Source organism: Theropithecus gelada, chromosome 15 (genome assembly GCF_003255815.1).
Source record: "Theropithecus gelada isolate Dixy chromosome 15, Tgel_1.0, whole genome shotgun sequence".
NCBI lineage: Eukaryota > Metazoa > Chordata > Mammalia > Primates > Cercopithecidae > Theropithecus > Theropithecus gelada.
Window position 1 is genome coordinate 4,108,386 of NC_037683.1, and position 19,303 is coordinate 4,127,688.

The following is a 19,303-nucleotide window of genomic DNA, read 5'->3' on the forward strand; positions in this document are numbered from 1 at the left end:
CCCAGGCTGGAGTGCTGTGGCCGGATCTCAGCTCACTGCAAGTTCCGCCTCCCGGGTTCCCGCCATTCTCCTGCCTCAGCCTCCCGAGTAGCTGGGACTACAGGCGCCCGCCACCTCGCCCGGCTAGTTTTTTGTATTTTTTAGTAGAGACGGGGTTTCACCGTGTTAGCCAGGATGGTCTCGATCTCCTGACCTCGTGATCCGCCCGTCTCGGCCTCCCAAAGTGCTGGGATTACAGGCTTGAGCCACCGCGCCCGGCCTTTTTTTGTATTCTTAATAGAGATAGGGCGTCACCATGTCAGCCAGGATGGTCTCGATCTCCTGACCTCGTGATCTGCCCGCCTCGGCCTCCCAAAGTGCTGGGATTACAGGCGTGAGCCACCCCACTCAGCCTTCCCTATCCTTTTTTTAAAAGTTATGCTTCACCCGTTTAATAATCATTCTCTTGTATTCTAGGGACAAAGACTAAACACTGTCCATACAAACATCAACAGTCCACACACGCTACACATGTGCAGACCACGTGTGGGGTACCCCTGGATCTCTCCTACACAAGCTGTGGTTTACCCCAACACAGAGGGGGAAGCCTGTTGCTCTCTCCACTCTCCCTGGCCAAGGAGAGGGACAGCGGCAGCCCAGTGCTTCTCGCAGGCGTCTGCCCACGCTCACGCAAACACATGCAAGGAATGAGAGGGCTTCTTTCAAAACAAAAATGTAAGAGTATCGTAAGCAGTCTTCTGGACTATTTCCAGAAGGGACGAGCCAGGCATTTACATTATTCCAATTTCGGGGTTTCGGTGATTTCCACCAATACAGACGCATTCTGTAAGCAGAGCCCACTGTGTTAGCACCCACAATTCTACTGCACAGATGCCAGCAGCGGAGCACAGGCTCAGGGCAGACGTGGACAAGCCATTCCCAAGCATGAGACCCCCATGGCAGCCATGCACGGCCCCTCCCATCTCTCACCATGGAGAAGCCGCCTCTGGGAAAGCCCCGGGAGCTCTCTGCTCTGCACACCCATCTCCTGTTCTGCCCACACTTCAATAATCCAGGGACGAGACCACACTGGACCTCAGTCACTTCACCCAGGGTTTTAAAACCCAGAAACAGCAACTCTCCTCCCAGCTGTGCATCTTCTCAATTCTCTCAGCAACAGCTCCATCCTGCTGCCCCATGGATCTTAAATTCACGTCCTCTAGCTCCGCAATCACTGCAGCAGGGCCTCTCCGGAGCCGCCTCATCTCCTAACCCTCAAGACCTGACCCCCGTGTGTCCTTTCAGTTCCGTTTCTCATTTCCTGCATAGGTCCTGCTCCTTCTTGCTAGCCACATTCCTAAACATCTTAGCATTTTTGTCACAGTTAAAATGGAAACATTTTTCCCTTCTTCTAGCTGGCAATTCCTAGTAGAGAGAAAAACAGTCAATTTTCAAGCGCTGATGGCACTAAACGCGAGATCACACCACACAGCCAGCCGGGCTGGGGGTTCCAGGCCCAGACTCCAGAGCTGACACGGGGTCTGGGTCCTGCGCTGACCAACTGAGAGACCGTGGTACGTGTCCCTGGCTGAAAAGCAAGGCTGACAGTACCCACGTCACAGGGTTAAATGGGTATTTGAAAAGCAGTGTTGGTGGCATTTAAATATTTGAAAACACGCAAACATATCTACAAAGATGTATATCTCTCTTCAACTTTCATAGGACTATTTTTTCATTTTCTTACACTAACTAGAAACTCCTAACAGTACTGAGTAACACGGGAAACATTCACACCTATCCCACTTCGGATTTTCACAGAAATGGTTTTAGCATGTCACCACACGTGAAAATTATTAGTTACCAGTAAGTAGTCAACAATACTGCTCCATCTCGCCGAAGGGTTGGTTGCTGGGTATTATCAATCAGGCGCCTTTCTGACCTCTACTGATTAATCACAGGGACATTTAATGCCTTTAATCTGTCGGCAGAATTAGATCATAGGTTTCCTGATGTTTACGTGATAATCCTTTCATTATCCGACAACGAATGTTGAATTACTTGTCCTGATGTTTACGTGATAATCATTATTCAATAATGAATGTTGCATTACTTGGCTGTGGGAATTCCTTTCTGTGCATGGTAGGCTCAGGAGGCTGCTACTTCCTCTGGAATCCTGGCATCAACATTCACCAGTGAGTTGCCCTCTGTGGTTTTCCTCTGGGACCAGCAATCAAGGCTCAGGTAGCAAGGTCATGCTAAATCCAAGAAAATGAACCAGGGAGCTCAGCTCCCTCCCGTCTGTGGTCTGTCTGCTATTTAACTGGATTCAGGTATAAAGTCACAGGGAATGATGTTCTCTTTAGGCCTTCGATCCCCTTTTCCAGTCTCTTCAGCGGTGACTGGTCCCTCGAGGTGCCATGCCCGGGGCCCCTTTAGGAGCTGTAGCCGAGCTCGCTGCTGGAGCCGAGGCACCGCTCAGCCTGGATGAGAGTCTTCTGACTACCGCTTCCTCCCCCTGCAGTGCTTCCACCCACTTCCTAGTTAAAATCTTGCTTATTTTGCTTTTCCCATTACGGGGCTTAAAAGGTTTTCATTACCAGCCTCATCGGAGAACACACCTTATATCATCAATGGTCTCATTTGTTTTCTATTTCCCTCATTTCCTTGGTGTACTTTTTCTGATTTCTTTAGAAAGTTCTTAGAGCCGGGTCCATGAGTAATTCTGAGACTGTCCCGTGCTCACTTCTGTTGGTGACACACACACAGAGGTGCCGGGATGGTGGCACCAGAGGCCCTGGCAGCTCCACGCTCCCCCACAGCTCACCCTGTGCACCCCTTCCCTCTGGCTGTTCCTGAATTTTATCCTTTATAAGCTGGTCAATGGTCAAGTGTAAACAATGGCTTTAACCGTGGACACTACTGGCCAATGTTGGGCTCCAGATGACCTAATTTTTGCCACAGCACATTCCAGTGACCTCAGCCCCAAATGCCATCACAGTGCTGCAACTGCATCTTGAACCTCGCGAGGCGATGGCCCGGAAGTGTGTGCTGCAGACCCCATGGGAGGCCGGGCCGGTGGTCGGGTGCAACTCGACTACGACCCTCTCCCACCACACCCGTCTACTCAAAATCAACGGGGGGTCATGCCTGGCGACTACAGACTGTGACCCCCGGGGATCCCCATGCCAACAGTCACTGGGGAGTCAGACCAAGAAACAGATTTCAAGTGTGCGTGTCCACCTGAGGGCTCCCTGCAGGAAGTCCTAGTAAGATCTTCAATTCCGCCGGTGGTTGCCCCTGTCCCCCTCCTCCTCCCTAGTGACCAATCTGAACAAGTTATGATGCTGTCCGCCCCAAGCCCAAAACACAACCCAAACACTCCACTCCCCGCACTCGCTCCCATCAGGCATTTCGCTGAGTTAACTCTACTTCTCCACTGCCCTTGTGTCTCCCGAGGAGTGCTGGACACAGATTACCAAGTCCCAGCACTACAAACGTCTGCTGAGACCTAGGTGGGCTTTCCGCAGGAGACCGTCACTCTTCCTCCTGCCCTTCTCCACACTGCCATCTGCTCAGGCTCGCCTGCCCGGCATGGTGACACGTCCTCACGGGCATGGTGGCACACTCAACATCCCCCCAAAGCAGCACAGCTTTCACCTCAAGGGGTCCAAACACCCATTTTCCACGAGTGTGTGAACAGCACACGTCAGCATCTACACGGAGCTGAAGTCTGATGGAGGAGGCCCTCCCTGACCCACCCTAACAGCAAGGACATCTTCCCAGGCACGCCGCCTCGCCACCTGTGCTGCCAACCCCGAAACTGCACTGCGTATCTGTGAACACGTCTGCGGCGTGGCCAGCAGAGAAGCTTCGGAAGTTAAGGACTTGGGTCTGTCGTCACTGCTGTACCCCCAGATGCAGGAACGGTGCAAGGGCTGGCCCTTAGTAAAGTACTCATTGCTTAATGAAGTAAAATATTTTCACTTACCAGAGACCATCATAGCTACTTGAAACTATCAAGGATCCATCACGATTAAAATGAACCTAAGAATTAAGGAGAGGGAGAAGAGACAAAAACTTACTTTCAAGTCATGGACACAACTGCTTCTTACCTGATCGCGAGAAAAAAAAACAAAAACAAAAATTGAGGTATCTTTTTTTGTTTGTTTTCAGAAAGAGTCTCCCTCTGTCACCCAGGCTGGAGCACGATCTCAGCTCACTGCAACCTCCGCCTCCCGGGTTCAAGTGATTCCCATGCCTCAGCCTCCTGAGTAGCTGGGATTACAGGCACACGCCACCACACCCAGCTAATTTTTGTATTTTTTTTAGTAGAGACGGGGTTTTATCATGTTGGCCAGCCTGGTCTTGAACTCTTGACCTCAAGTGGGATTACAGGCGTGAGCCACCGCGCCCACCTCTTTTTTTTTTCTTTTCTTCTTTTTTTTTTTATACGGAGTCTCGCTCAGTCACCCAGGCTGGAGTGCAGTGGCGCGATCTCGGCTCACTACAAGCTCTGCCTCCCGGGTTCACGCCATTCTCCTGCCTTAGCCTCCCAAGTAGCTGGGACTACAGGCGCCCGCCGCCACGCTCGGCTAATTTTTTGCATTTTTAGTAAAGACGGGGTTTCACCGTGTTAGCCAGGATGGTCTCGATCTCCTGTCCTCGTGATCCACCCGCCTCAGCCTCCCAATGTGCTGGGATTACAGCCGTGAGCCACCGCGCCCGGCCCTTTTTTTCTTTTCTTAATAAGAGAAACAGGGTCTCCCTATCTTGCCCAGACTGGTCTTGAACTCCTGAGCTCAAATGATCCTCCCACCTTGGTCTTCTAAAGTGCTAGGAGTACAGGCATGAGCCACTGCACCCAGCCAAGGATAAGCCTTCTACAAGCAAACAGCACCTTTGGAAACTGTATTGTCTCAGGCTATCGGTGCTGATACATTTCCTGGGTGAAGTCAAGTCACACAAGGAAGCCATGGTTTAATGATTTGGGTATGGGACTGAGGTTGTCTGCTTCTACTGTCCAGACTGGAGTTTCCCGGCCTTGGCACTATTGACATTTTAGACCAGACTCTTCTGGGGGGGAAGGGGTGGTGCTGCCTCTGTGCAGTGGCAACCTTTTCTTTTGCTCCCTAGATGCCTATAGTTGTGACAACCAAAAACGTCTCCAGACATTGCCATGTGTCCCCAGAGGCAAATCCACACGTATCAAAGGCACCTGTGAGTTGCTACGGCAGACTGCAAGGCCCCATCCCCAGGGCTTCGGATTTGACCAGTCCAGGTGGGAGAGTCCAAGAACGTAAATTTCGAACAGGTCCCCGGGGCATGCTGCCTACTGCTGCACGCCCGGAGAAGCACTAGGCCAGACTCTGCGAGAGCCTACCAGCCACATGTGTCATTGTAATTGTTCTAGAAGCTACATTAGAAAAGCTTAAAAGACAAGTGGGCCGGGTGCAGTGGCTCAAGCCTGTAATCCCAGCACTTTGGGAGGCCGAGACGGGCCGATAACGAGGTCAGGAGATCGAGACCATCCTGGCTAACACGGTGAAACCCCGTCTCTACTAAAAAAAATACAAAAATAATCTAACCAGGCGAGGTGGCGGGCACCTGTAGTCCCAGCTACTCGGGAGGCTGAGGCAGGAGAATGGCATAAACCTGGGAGGCGGAGCTTGCAGTGAGCTGAGATCTGGCCACTGCACTCCAGCCTGGGCGACAGAGCGAGACTCCGTCTCAAAAAAAAAAAAAAAAAAAAAAAAAAGACAAGTGAAATTACTTTGATAACGTGTAACCCAATGTATCTAAAATATTATTTCAACGCAATCAACACAAAGTTATTACAAGACACTTTTTTTTGTGCCAGGTCTCTGAAATCTGCAGGTACCTCACACAGGCCTGAGCTCTGGGCCATCATGCGGCTGGCAGCCTCCATGCTGGGCATGCTGGGTGCTGCGGCCCTCGATGTTCTCCAGCAGACCCAGAGGGGTGAGTACCTGTTTCCGCTCTGACAGGGTGCTCTCACAGTGCCAGGTGCCTAACTGTAACCATCTGGCCGGCAGACTCTCAAAGTACTTTTCTAACTCACAGGGATCCATCTAACCACATTCGTCCCTGCCTTTAATGTGCAAAAAAAGTCTTCTCTTGAGACTATTACGATGGATGGTAATAAGACAAAACAAGTCCCCAAAACTCACAAGGCCAACTCCATGCTTTGCTTTGTTCAGCTTTTTTTTTTTTTTTTTTTTTTTGGGAAGGAGTCTCGCTCTGTCACCCGGGCTGGAGTACAGTGGCCGGATCTCAGCTCACTGCAAGCTCTGTCTCCCAGGTTTATGCCATTCTCCTGCCTCAGCCTCCCGAGGAGCTGGGACTACAGGCGCCCGCCACCTCGCCCGGCTAGTTTTTTTGTATTTTTAGTAGAGACGGGGTTTCACCGTGTTAGCCAGGATGGTCTCGATCTCCTGACCTCGTGATCCGCCCGTCTCGGCCTCCCAAAGTGCTGGGATTACAGGCTTGAGCCACCGCGCCCGGCCTTGTTCAGCTTCTTAACCACATTCCAATACTACCCACTGGCAAACATGGCCCAGCTCTGCCATTCCATCCACATTCAGGTGCAAGGGGCAATACAGCCCATCCCCTGCATTCTAGCAGAAGGCTGCCAGGAGAGTTCAGTGCTAGGAAGTAGATAAGAGAGGCCGGACACAGTGGCTCACGCCTGTAATTCCAGCACTTTGGGAAATTGAGGTGGGCGGAACTCTTGAGGCCAGGAGTTCGAGACCAGCCTGGCCAACATGGTGAAACTCTGGCTCTACAAAAAAATACAAAACTTAACCAGGCGTAATGGCATGAACCTGTAGTACCAGCTACTCAGGGGAGCTGAGGCAGGAGAATCACTTGAACCCAGGAGGTGGAGGATGCAGTGAGCCAAGATTACACCACTGCACTCACTCCAGCCTGGGCAACAGAGTGAGACCCCGTGCCCAAAAAGAAAAAAAAAAAAAGGACTCAGCACTTTGGGAGGCCGAGGCGGGCTGATCACGAGGTCAGGAGACCAAGACCATCCCAGCTAACACGATGACACCCTGTTTCTACTAAAACTACAAAAAAAATTAGCCAGGCGTGGTGGGGGGCGCCTGTAGTCCCAGCTACTCGGGAGGCTGAGGCAGGAGAAAGGCGTGAACCCGGAAGGTGGAGCCAAGATCACGCCACTGCACTCCAGCCTGGGCAACAGAGCGAGACTCTGTCTTAATAAATAAATAAATAAATAAGTAAATATTAAAACAAAAAGGAAACAGATAAGGCAATCAGCCAGAACCCAGCAGGGGATGGCAAGGCCCCTAGCCAAGGAGCACTCCAGTGCTCTGTGGAGTCCACCTGGGCAGACAAGCAGTAGCAAAAGCTCCAGGGCAGGAAAAACACAGGTCCCAGGTGCAACGAGGGCACGAGGGCTGTGGCTGACGGCGGTCAGCAGCGGCCCTCAGCCGAGGAGCCCTGGCCAGAGAGGGCAAACCCTGGCCAGAGATGGGACAGGGATGGGAAGCAGTAAGCAGGGGGCCACGTGCCTCAAAGTCTCTAAAGCTCCAAAATGTACCTATCAAAAAGCTAAACACATATCCTGACTACTGCATTTCCCCTCCAAAGTCATCCTGCACAAACTGCCACAGATGCAAACAGGATGTTGGCTGCACTCCTTTTTGTTCAAGTGAGAATTACACATAAGCACCCACTGAGAGGACTGGCACAGTCCCCGCTCACACAGCAGGCCCACACCAGCAGTCCAAGGGTATAGATGTGCGTGGACATCAAAGGCGGCCTATGGTGGCTCCCGCCTATAATCCCAGCACTTTGAGAGGACCAGGCGGGTGGATCACTTGAGGTCAGGAGATCGAGACCAGCCTCGCCAACATGGTGAAACCCTGTCTCTTCTAAAAATACAAAAATTAGTCAGTCGTGGTAGTGGGCACCTGTAATCCCAGCTATTCGGGAGGCTGAGGCAGGAGAATCGCTTGAACCCAGGAGGCAGAGGTTGCGGTGAGCCAAGATCGCACCACTGCACTCCAGCCTGGGAAACAGAGTGAGACTCCATCTCAAAAAAAAAAAAAAAAAAAGGCCCCCACAAACCTCTCTGCAGTGGAGACAGCTACAGAGCAGCAGCTGTGGTGCAGTGCCAGTTATTTAAAGGACAGCAGTGAGCTACGCTGGAAAAGACACACCTAAAACAGCAAAGTAGAAGACCACAGAGGGACCGACTCCACCTCCCGGCAGCTGACCCCAGGGGTGACTCAGGGAATTCATTTTCTACTTCCTACATTTGCTCACCTTTGTAGTTTTTTTTTTTTTTTTTAAAGACATGGGGTCCCACTCTGTCACCCAGGCTGGAGTGCAGTGGTACCATCTTGCTCACCAGAGCCTCAAACTCCTGAGCCCAAGCAATCCTCCCACCCTGTCCTCCCAAGTAGCTGGGACCACACACGTACACACCACCACGTCTGGCTAATTTTTCGCTTTTTGTATAGAGACAGGGTCTCACTCTGTTGTCCAGGCTGGTCTCAAACTCCTGGTTTCATGGGATCCTCCTGCCTCAGCCACCCAAAATGCTAGAATTACAGGTGGGAGCCATGGCACCCAACCTGTTTTTTTTTTTTTTTTTTTATGAGCAAACGTTACTTTTGTAGGAAAAAGACTTTTAAAATCCTGCCTATCACCTGCGAGTCCCACCTGCACTATCTTTGGCCTCTAGGATGCTCACAGAATTCTTTCTTCCAACTCAAAGGCCACCAGCGAACCCCTTTCTCAGGTTACATCACAAGTGTTCATTTGTCAGCCCAGTCTGAAAGCTCTGCTGTGACCCAAGGTGCCCTGGAGGGCAGGGGACTGGCACCAAGGGGCTGGGCCCGCGAGCACACAGCCACAAGCACAGGGCCATGTGATGCCATCCCCACAGCAAACAGCCTCCCTGCAGCGGTGACACTTGGCCTGCGAGGGCCTTGTGGCCTAGTTATGTGTGGGGCTCAGACCCCACAGCCCCACCCTGGCCTGATACACTATCCGTCCAGTCCGTACCAGGGCTTCGCCTGCCATCTCACTCGGGCAAAGCCTTGCAAGGGTAAAAATGCTTAAACCCATTCACCACCAAGACGACAGAAAGTGAAAGCCACACTGGCGGGCAACATGGCACAAACGCTGCATCCACCTTTCCTTCCGCTTCTCAACGAAGGGCAGGCTTGGCCGAGAAACTGCCTCATGCACTTTGTTAACAGAAGAACCTTCTGGCCACTCTGAAATGGAGCGGTTTGTGATACTGCGTACACTTTAACTCTCGGCCATTTGTTCTTGTTTTCTTCTTTTTAGACGGAGTTTCGCTCTTGTTGCCCAGCCTGGAGTGCAGTGGCACGATCTCGGCTCACTGCAACCTCTGCCTCCCAGGTTCAAGCGAGTCTCCTGCCTCAGTCTCCCCAGGAGCTGGGATTACAGGCGCCCGCCACCACGCCCGGCTAATTTTCATAGTTTTAGTAGAGACGGGGTTTCACCATGTTGGTCGGGCTGGTCTCAAACTTCTAACCTCAAGTGATCCACCCACCTTGGCCTCCTAAAGTGCTGAGATTACAGGCGTGAGCCACCGTGCTCGGCCTCTCGGTCATTTGTTTTGCACAGTGGCACAGCAACAGCAAAATGGCAGGATGTGTTCCTGTGCAAAGCCTCTTCTCCAGAGAGCTCCAGCTTCCAACGGTTCCCACCAGGACTGGGCCATCCCCGCCCAGAGCTAACTCCACTCAAAACTCACACTTCACCTACACTCCCACTCCCAGCACCCTTCTCAGCCTGGCCGCCCTTCCTGTCCCATGCATCAGTTCAGGGTGCACTACCCTCTGAACGCCTGTGGCCACTGCCCACCCCCCACCCAGCCTGCACGGAAGGCCCCTTGGTGCTTACCACAGGGCACCCCACTGACACCTCACCACCCCCTTGCCATCCCTCTACTGCACATAGGACTCATCTCTCAGGTCCCAGCCTCCAACCTGATTGCTCTAGACTGTGGCATGACAGCAGGAATCAGATAGGCACAGGCAACGTCCAGGCTTACGCCCCTCAGGGAGACAGCTGGCCACATCCAGCGTCAGAGGCACGTAGTGCCGGACACCACCCCGTCCGTGTCAGCAGGACTTACGGCCGAGACTGGATCCGAGTGAGCTGGCAAAGTCTTGAGGCACTTCCCTGTTTTCACATCCCATATCCTCACACTTTCATCAAACTGAACACAAAAGAAGAAATGACAGTGATTCTACAGGAAGGAGAAGGAGCAAACTTCCCCGGAACCCAAGACCTGCCACCAGTCCATCCTCCCCATAAACAGCACAGAAAGGACTCGGGCCCCACCTGCCTTCTCCACAGTGGCTACAAGCAAGTTCAACAGCCTTCCCAACATCCAACACCACCTCCCCCAGGGAAGACACCCGGCCACACTCACGGATCCTGAGACAATAAGGTTGGACTGGGGATTGAAGTTACAGCAAAAGACATAATTACTGTGTCCCTTCAGGGTTTTCAAACACTTCCCCTAAAACAAGAGTATTAGTAGTATTATTCCAGTGCTTATTTCCCCAAACATAAGTGTCGGATCACATTCATCAATGCCTGACAGCTCAGAGCATGCCTGATGCCCCGCCAGCAACTGGCTGTTCCCCGAAGTCAACTCGACCTCCCCCACCTGCCCCCGCCCCGTGCCCCTGCAGCCAGTCTTCCCTGGAGAGGAGCACTGAGTGCTGCTTACCGAGCAGTCAACCCAGTCCCCACCACCCGCCCTGTGCCCCGCTGCCGGTCTCCCCTGGAGAGGAGCGCTGAGTGTTGCTTACCGAGCTCACGTCCCATATCTTCAAGGTTTTGTCATCTGAGGCGGAAACAAGAAGGTTAGAATCTGACGACCAGGCTACATCGGATATTCCCTTGGGGAGAAAAAACAGGGTCGGTAACTTGCCAGGACAAAGTAGGACGGGTTAGCAAAAGGTCAAAATCCCAAACATCCCCATTGCCCTCAGGAAATCTTCTCACTAGCGTTAACCTTACAAAAGACACATAGCCCTGGAGGAAAACAGCAGGCTTTCCGCAGCTCTGCCAGCCTCACAGACACTCCTCCGTGGGAAGTCAAATGTATTTGCGTTAAAAGTTCAAGATGCAAATAACTCTAAAAAAACAACGCGGAAATTTAAACCTGAACCCACAGCTCTCGAAGCAGCCCTGACCCCTTGATCACTAGGAGCCACCCTGTTCAACAGTCAACGTTACCGCACAGGGCTGAAACCTACCAGCTTGTGGCCAGATATGGTTTTCTCAAATTTCCCATCATACGCGCCCCAAATTTTAATGAGTTTATCAGCGGCTGAAAGAAAACAAAAGGATCTGAGGCTAAGAGCAGGACACAGTTGTCCAGTCATCCAGAATCCAAAGTCTGGGCTTTTCCCACACGAGCCCCAGATGATCAGCATGAACCACATGGCTCAGAACCCATTCGGCACGGCCACATCCCCGAGAGGACCAGTCCCCTTCCCCTCCCTCCAAGGGCCCACGGGCAACTTCTTCTATTTCTTTTTTCGTTTTTTTGAGACGGAGTCTCACTCTGTCACCCAGGCTGGAGTGGAGTGGCATGATGTCGGCTCACCGCAACCTCCACGTTCTGGGTTCAAGTGATTCTCCTGCCTCAGCCTCCCAAAAGCTGGGGCTACAGGCATGTGCCACCATGCCTGGTTAATTTTTTTTTGTATTTTCAGTAGAGATGGGGTTTCACCATATTGGCCAGGCTACTCCTGACCCTGTGATCCACCCGCCTCAGCCTCCCAAAGGGCTGAGATTACAGGTGTGAGCCACCACACCCGGCCCCCACAGGCAATTTCAACCGGCACTAAGGTCACAGTTCTAGGAGGAGACACGCCCACCTGCTACAGCCCCCCCGCGGCAGGTGAGGAAGCCAGCCACCCCCAGCCGGTTTGTTGTCTGCAGCTCAGACCGCCTTTCCCAGCAGCTAAGGACCTCAGTGCTACGTACATGAACTTGCCAGCCACTCTCCATTCGGGCTGAATTTCACAGAGGACACTGCTTTGGTGTGGCCAGCAAGGGTGAACTTTAGAGCATAGTTTGGCTTCACAGGCGTAGGCTGCGGGAGAGACCAGTTAGCGAAAAGTTACCACCACTGTGCGTTCCACTCGTGACCAGTGTGGATTGTGACTCCACCATTTAATTTCAGCTCAGATCTTTAGAGCTCCAAATCCACATGCCCAGTGCCTTCCACCAATCCCTATGTGGACGTCACCTTTCAAGTGGAACACGTCTGAATCTGAGCCCACTGCTTCCCCACAAGACCTCTTCTGTAGTCCCCAAACTCAGTACCAACAGCACCAGCCGAGCCAGAAACATCTGAGGCCCCCTCAACGTATCACCCCACCTCAAGCCCACCTCTGATCCTGCTACAACACAGGAGGCCCCCACCAGCTCCGGCCTTGGTCCAGCGTCCCACCGCCCCCACCCCCCACACACCCGAGGCCCTGCTCCCTTTGCTAAAGGTCTACAGGAGGGCTTGCAGATCTGCCTGTGCCTCAGGATCGCAGCCGGGGTGGGGGCAACTATGGAGAGATGTTTTCTGGGTCCTAGAGACTCTCACAATCAGGACCGAGAATCTGTTCCCTCCTCCAGGTGACAGACTGGGGATCCCTGACACAGCAGGTAACAAGCATTCACTAGGTATGTGGTCAGTAAATCAAAATTAGCAGTGACATTTAACTGAGTAGGGAAGACAAGGCTTATGAGCTTGAAATGTTTCCAAGAATCTCTAAGCGTATTTGCCCCCGGAAGGCGCCCGAGGAGCCCCTGGGCACGCACCTTGCTCTGAGTGGCGGATGACGAAGGGGTTGGCTGTGCTCTGGCAGCCTCGGTCTCAGGCTTCTTCTCCTCCGTTGCCATGGCTCTGACGCTGGCCGCACAAGGAACGTGGACGGAGGGACCTGGTGACAGAGGTAGTCTGCTGAGGGAGATGCAGAACAGGAAGCCAAGAAACAAACCATATTTTTAAAAATTGATTTCCAGGAAAAAGGATGAAAAGAAAAACATTTGAGTACCATATGGAGCCCTGCAGCAAACAAACCATTCCAAATCGAGGACCCTATTAATGACCCTAAGTCCTTGCTAACACTTTCCAGCTGCTCCGCTGACACCCCTGGGCTCACCCTTTTGTAATCATAATGACAGACCCCACCCTCAAGGGCGCTTCTTATTTTGTTATCCAGAAGTCTGCAGGAATGCAGCAGTTTGTGCAAACAAAATGCAATTTTCTTCAGAGTCCTGGACACATTAAAAAAAGAACGGCAAAGGGTTTCCTGACAGAAAGCTAACACGCCAAATGGCAGAAGACTGAGCTTCAGAGTGTAGAAGTTTGGCAGCACATCCAAATCCTAAAATGCACCCCAAGTGATGCAATCACGTTCACAGACATGTTTGAAAACACAGGCGCAGGCACCCAGTGGTCTCCGCCTCATGGGTGGGCTCCAGTGCCTCCATGCACAGGCGCGTGCATGCTCTGCCTGCTGGAACTTCCACGTCCTGCCTTCTGGAAAAGCAGCCGCAAGTCCACCAACGATATTCTACGAGCAAGACTCACACTGCAGGGGAACGAAAAAAGACTGCAGTTCAATGGGTTTCACCTTGACAGTGAAAATGACCCCAAATCTGTACAGTAAGCAGCTAGTTTCCTCTACCACGGGAATAGATTCATTACTTGAATACGTCTCATAAAAGCACAACAGGTTACTCAGAAAGGAGGGACGGCGTTATTAAAAGGGAAAGCCACTGAGACACGCTTGCAAATACCACTGGCCATCGGAATCCTGGAAGCTAGCGCTACCATCCATCTAATGAGTTTACACACTGGAAATTCTAGCTTGGAGCTTTCAACTGAAATCTTGCACAGGCTGCTTGTAACACTAACGCGAAATGGAAGGCATCAAAAAGCACGTCTCAAAGTCTTCATCCAAGAGGAAGGCAGAGAAATTACAACACCCACTTTGCAGAGAACAGGTGTGGCCACCGCTCCATTTCACCTGCAGCAAAGATTCCCTGCGCAAAGACGGATCGCGCTGCATCTAGGGCCGAGTACTATACACGAGTGGGGGAGAGGAGGGGCAGGCCCTGTAGCACTGCCCAGGGGACGAAGTGCCAGTACAAAACCTGTCCTCAGTAAATGCCAGCTACGTGGTGCTTGTCATCAGTGCAACCTGGCCATGCCAGTTTAACCCAACTGCTGCCTTTTCCTTGGCAGGCTGGACAAATACAAGGAAAGAGAGGAACTAAGGAAATCCAAGCAAAAAGCTGCAAAGTCCACTGCAAAGGTCCTAGCGTGAGACAGCGAGGCCGGGGCAAAAGCTGAGTGAAGTGTGGCCATGCCCTACCCAAGTGAAACACCAGAGGAACAGAAGGCGAAACAGGCAGCTCAGAGGGCCGAGCAGCTCCCGTCAGCATCAACTCACCTAGGTGAGGGCAGACACTGGAAACACCCTCAGGTGAGGAACAACAGGTAGGCGGTCTTACAAAAAAGGTGCCCAGCCCCTCCCAGCTCAAGCCCAACCTGCCCAACCCTTTGGGCTCAAAAAATAATAACATTTAAAAGAAACAAACAAAACAACCTTAACCTGACTTTTAAGAATACAGTGGCGGGGCGTGGTGAGTGACGCCTGTAATCTCAGCACTTTGGGAGGCCAAGGCAGGAGGCGGGCAGATCCCGAGGCCAGGAGATCAAGACCAGCCTGGCCAACATGGAGAAACCCCGTCCCAACTAAAAACACAAAAATTAGCCGGTGTGGTGGCGAGTCCCTGTAATCCCAGCTACTTGGGGAGGCTGAGGCAGGAGAATCGCTTGAAACCGGAAAGCAGAGATAGCAGTGAACCAAGATCGCACCACTGCACTCCAGCCTGGGCCAAAGAGTGAAAAATTCCGTGGTGGTGGTGGTGGTAGGGGGAGAGATGCAATTTCTTGACCCAACACACCTGCCAAGTTTCTACCTCAGTAGTGGCATCTAGGCTTGGCATTTTCTTTTTTTCTTTTTTTTTTTTTTAAAGACAGAGTCCAAAGAGTCCAGCGGCACAATCTCGGCTCACTACAACCTCCACCTTCCAGGTTCAAGTAATTCCTGTGCCTCAGCCTCCCGTGTAGCTGGAATTACAGGCGCAGACCACTACACCCGGCTACTTTTTTGTATTTTTAGTAAAGATGGGGTTTCGCCATGTTGCCCAGGCTGGTCTCAAACTCCTGACCTCAGGCAATCCGCCCTCCTTAGCCTCCCAAAGTGCTAGGACTACAGGTGTGAGCCACCGCGCCGGGCCAGGGCTTGGCATTTTCATGAACAACCAGGTGTCTCTGTGGAACAATCATTTTGGGGGAACAGGAAGGTTGGAGACTTGATACTGAGGAAAGGGGGGGGCCAAGGTTACAGGCACGGTGATGAGGAGGTGACCTCTAGACCAGTTGCTGCCTGGCTCCATCTAGCAGCCACTGCTTTTCATCCAGGTAAGCCTGACCACCTGAAGCCCAGCAACCAAATCTCAGTATGGCCTACTGGACTGCATGCCACAGGCTGATTCCTGAGTCCCTCAGTCCCTGAGGTCGAGCCCAGGAATCTGCCTGTGGCATGCAGTCAGGGGAGCACACTGTGTGCAAAGACAAGAATTAATCTGCATCTTCAACACCAGCCAGGTGGCCAGCCCAACAGAGGTGGGAACCCGGCTCTACCTCTCTGAGATCCTGGACAGGCTCCCGCCTGGGTCCTTCGCTTACCTGTCTTCCCCACCGGCTAGCACAGCACCTGCCCAGGTCACAGATTAAACTAGCATTTGAGCAGATGGGTAAGCGGACCTGGGTGAGTGGAAACTTGCAAGCGAGGCAGCAGGGAGTGTCGTTAGCGATAAATAACAGGCCGACCTCAGTTTGGTCGCGGAACGTAACCGCTCAAAATGGCTCTCGCAGACCGGCCAGGACAGGTCTGCGGCCCCGCGCGAGGAGGCACGGTGGGCCCCCAGTTCAGGACCGAGGACCCGCACCCCAGGACCCCACCTAGCGAGCTGCAGCCTGGCTGCCTCGGGTTGGGGTGAGCGGCGGGAGCAGGCTGGGGGCGTTTCTACGAGAAGGGGAAGCGCACCACGTCCAGGGACTGAGTGGCTTGGTGGGTCTGGGGTCCTTCCTTGAAGGGGCAGAGGAGGAAGAGGGGCGATGTGAGGCCGGTACGCCGCCTGCGGGAAAGAGGCCCCAGTGCCGGCGCTCTGGCCTTGTCAGCGGCCCGCCGGGGAAGCGGAGGTGGGGGCGCGAGTGGGGGCGGACAGGGTGGAGGGACCTACGCGCGCAGCCGTCCACCAAGGGGCCAGGGCGGGGGTCCCGGGCGGGGCCACTGCAGCTGGAGCAGCGCCCGGGGCTGGGCCTGGCCCGAGGCCCGGCTGGGAACACGTGCGGCGGCCGGGGGTGGTTTGGCGGCTCCTGGCGCCGCCCCGCTGCCCGCCTCGTGCTCCCCGGGCCGGGCGGCTACCCGCTTACCTGCTGGGCCGCGGCGGCGGGGCCGGGCGCTCGGGGCGTCGCGTCGGCCGCCGCCTGGGCGGGAGCGCGGACTCAGCTCGACGAGGCTGCAGCTCGGGCGGGCGCCAGGCGACGGAGGTGCAGTGCGCGTGCGCGAGGGGAGGGGGCGGTGTCCGGGGGGCGGGGCGAGCGCACAAAGCCGGCCTCTCGGAGGAGCGCTACGGGCAGCGGCAGCGGCCAGAATGCCTCGGGCCGGCCCAACGCTTTAAAGGGACAGCACGGGGCGCGTGCTTCCCGCTTAAAAACTTTAATCCCCGAATTTGGCTGGTGCAGGCCCTCCTAATGTACTTCCTGAAAATTGAAGTATAATGATACATACAGGAAAGTGCTAGTGTGCCCTCGCGTTTCCACAGACAGCACGCCCTGCACACAGACACAAGCGGCCCTCCGGGACCTGCGCAGAAGGCGTCGCCCGGCGTTGTCCCCGGAGTCGAGTCGGGCCGGGGCACCTCCCCGGGCGATTTCTTGATCATCGCTGGTACGGATGAGAGCAGCAGTGGGCATTTGGAAAGCACCCGGGACCGCTCCCGGGCGCAGTGCCCCCATGTGGCCTCCCACCCCAGGCGGGTAGGACGACTCCTGCCCATTTGGAAGACCAGGAACCTGCGCGTTCGTTCACAGGGTTCGGAAGCCAGGGCTGCGCCTTCCTGCGGGGCCGGCTGCCGGGCTGCGGGCGCTTCCCGCCTCTGCATGTAGAGCCCGCGGTGCACGAACTTGCTCCCCGCCAGCCCCGCGGACTGGCAGAGCCGCGCTGGAGTCGCCCGCGCCCGCTCCGCAGTGCGCAAACTCACTTCGCAGCGGGCTCTCTGGGGGCCAACCCTTCCCTCCTGGGCGGGCATTTTCTCCTCCAGGTACAACAGAGTGGTCCCCAGAGGAGGACTCAGGGTCTTAAGGAGAAGCTGAGGCCCGGTGCTCTGGACTCGACGACTGCACATTCTCGCCTGCTTCACTTCTTAGAGCCTTGGAGGTAGGCACGGCCTCCCTATCCCCTCAGCTAGGCCAGTGGGTAGAATAACACAGCCCCTTATTCTCCAGTTAAAAATGGGAACACAGAATATGACACAGGAACCCGTGCAAACAAAGGGACAGAGCATTTGAAATAAAGATGCCGAGGAGAGCGGTTGTCAGAGAGGTGGAACCGGAAGACTAGCAGTTGGTCTGGAGTCCCCTTCCCAGGAAGGACCCAGAGAAGGCGAGGTCCCTGTCTGGTCCCTCAGGGCTCCATGTGGATCTGTGTGCCCAAGAGGCTTGATCCCTTGGGCCAGGTGCCCTGGAGCATGGAGTAGTGATAGTCACAGGTTAGCAAACCCCGTTCGGAGAAAGAACCTCATCTCTATCTCTGTCCATCTGGCCGCCTGCGCCGGAATCCCGAGCCCGTGACAGGCTGCTCTCCCCTCCACCCCGCCTCAGCTGTCAGATCGTCCACTTCTCTCCCTCCTCACCCCAGCCCTACCTCCCACCCGGGTCTTTTTTAAACCTGCAGACAGAGAAACTCCTAAAAATCCAGCTCTGATCTGTCACTCCACAGTTTAAAACTCAGAACCAGCTTCCCACTGCCCTCAATTCCCAAATTCCCACTGCCCAATTCGGGTAAAGTGCTTACCAGACCCCGCGTCCTCTTCCAAACTACCGCCGCTTCCCAAACTGCAGCCCGGGTTCCAGCCCCAAAACAAAAGTATTTCCAGTCCTTCAGCCCTCCAGGCAAAGCAAGATAAGGGGCTGGACCCCAGAACTCTCAGAACTCAAACCAGGTTCCCAGCTTCCACTTCCAGGTGAATTGATCTCACCACCCCACCCGACCCCCAGGAGATAGAGCCTTCTAGTAAAAATGAGATAATCCCACCGGGCGCGGTGGCTCACGCCTGTAATCCCAGTACTTTGGGAGGCTGAGGGGAGTGGATCGCCTGAGGTCAGGATCACCTGAGTCTGAGGCTGAGGCGGGTGGATTACCTGAGGGTGAGGCCGGAGAATCGCTTGAACCCAGGAGGTGGAGGTTGCACTGAGCCAAGATCGCGCCACTGCACTCCAGCCTGGGCAACAAGAGCAAAACTCCGTCTCGAAAAAAAAAAAATTGTTCAGAGAAACAGTTCCATTTACTAAGTCACTCCTGGTGGCCAAAGCCTAGTTAATGCTCTGTAAAACAAATATCCAACCTGTTTGTTCCTCGTCTGTGATTCTTCTTTTCTCTTCTGTTTTCACCTGCGATATTTTTTCCTGAGCCTGACAACAGTTTGGTAGGTTACAAGAGGACGTAAAACTTAGTAAAGCCAATTACTTGCCTTTGTTAAATTCTCTTCCTTGCCGGCGTTATATGGTTTCAGAATTTTAGCTATGACTGCAGGGCTGGATTGCAAAAATTGCTGAACGGGGTTAGAGGATTTTCCTTTTTTTTTTTTTCTTTTTTTTTTTTTGAGACAGAGTTTCGCTCTTGTTGTCCAGGCTGGAGTGCCATGGGGTGATCACTGCAACCTCTGCCTCCCAGGTTCAAGCAATTCTCCTGCCTCAGCCTCCCGAGTGGCTGGGATTACAGTCATGCACCGTCACGCCCGGCTAATTTTGTATTTTCAGTAGAGATGGGGTTTCACCACGTTGGTCAGGCTGGTCTCGAACTCCTAACCTCAGGTGATCCACCCGCCTTGGCCTCCCAAAGTGCTGGGATTACAGGCGCGAGCCACCACGCCCGGCCTTCTCTAAACAATTTTTTTTTTTTTTTTTTTTTTTTTTTTTTTG

At 53.6% G+C, this 19,303-nt stretch overlaps 1 protein-coding gene across 3 annotated transcripts in view; it reads right to left on the bottom strand.

The window, feature by feature from the left end:
* Positions 1–17,364, bottom strand: part of WDR5 (WD repeat domain 5) — a 25,950-nt gene extending 8,586 nt beyond the window's left edge. The window contains exons 1-8 of one of the 3 annotated variants that reach the window (XM_025360162.1): positions 16,893–17,364; positions 12,841–12,979; positions 12,010–12,118; positions 11,274–11,347; positions 10,824–10,913; positions 10,439–10,528; positions 10,139–10,222; positions 3,968–4,023 (exon numbers count right to left, since the gene is read on the bottom strand). In XM_025360162.1, the coding sequence (XP_025215947.1) occupies positions 3,968–4,023; positions 10,139–10,222; positions 10,439–10,528; positions 10,824–10,913; positions 11,274–11,347; positions 12,010–12,118; positions 12,841–12,979; positions 16,893–17,119 (869 nt within the window). In that variant the 5' untranslated portion in view covers positions 17,120–17,364. Of the gene's footprint in view, positions 1–3,967; positions 4,024–10,138; positions 10,223–10,438; positions 10,529–10,823; positions 10,914–11,273; positions 11,348–12,009; positions 12,119–12,840; positions 12,980–16,534; positions 16,640–16,892 lie in introns of those variants that run through there. The other 2 variants (XM_025360164.1, XM_025360165.1) reach the window with 2 other exon arrangements.
* Between the last annotated feature and the right edge of the window lie 1,939 nt (positions 17,365–19,303).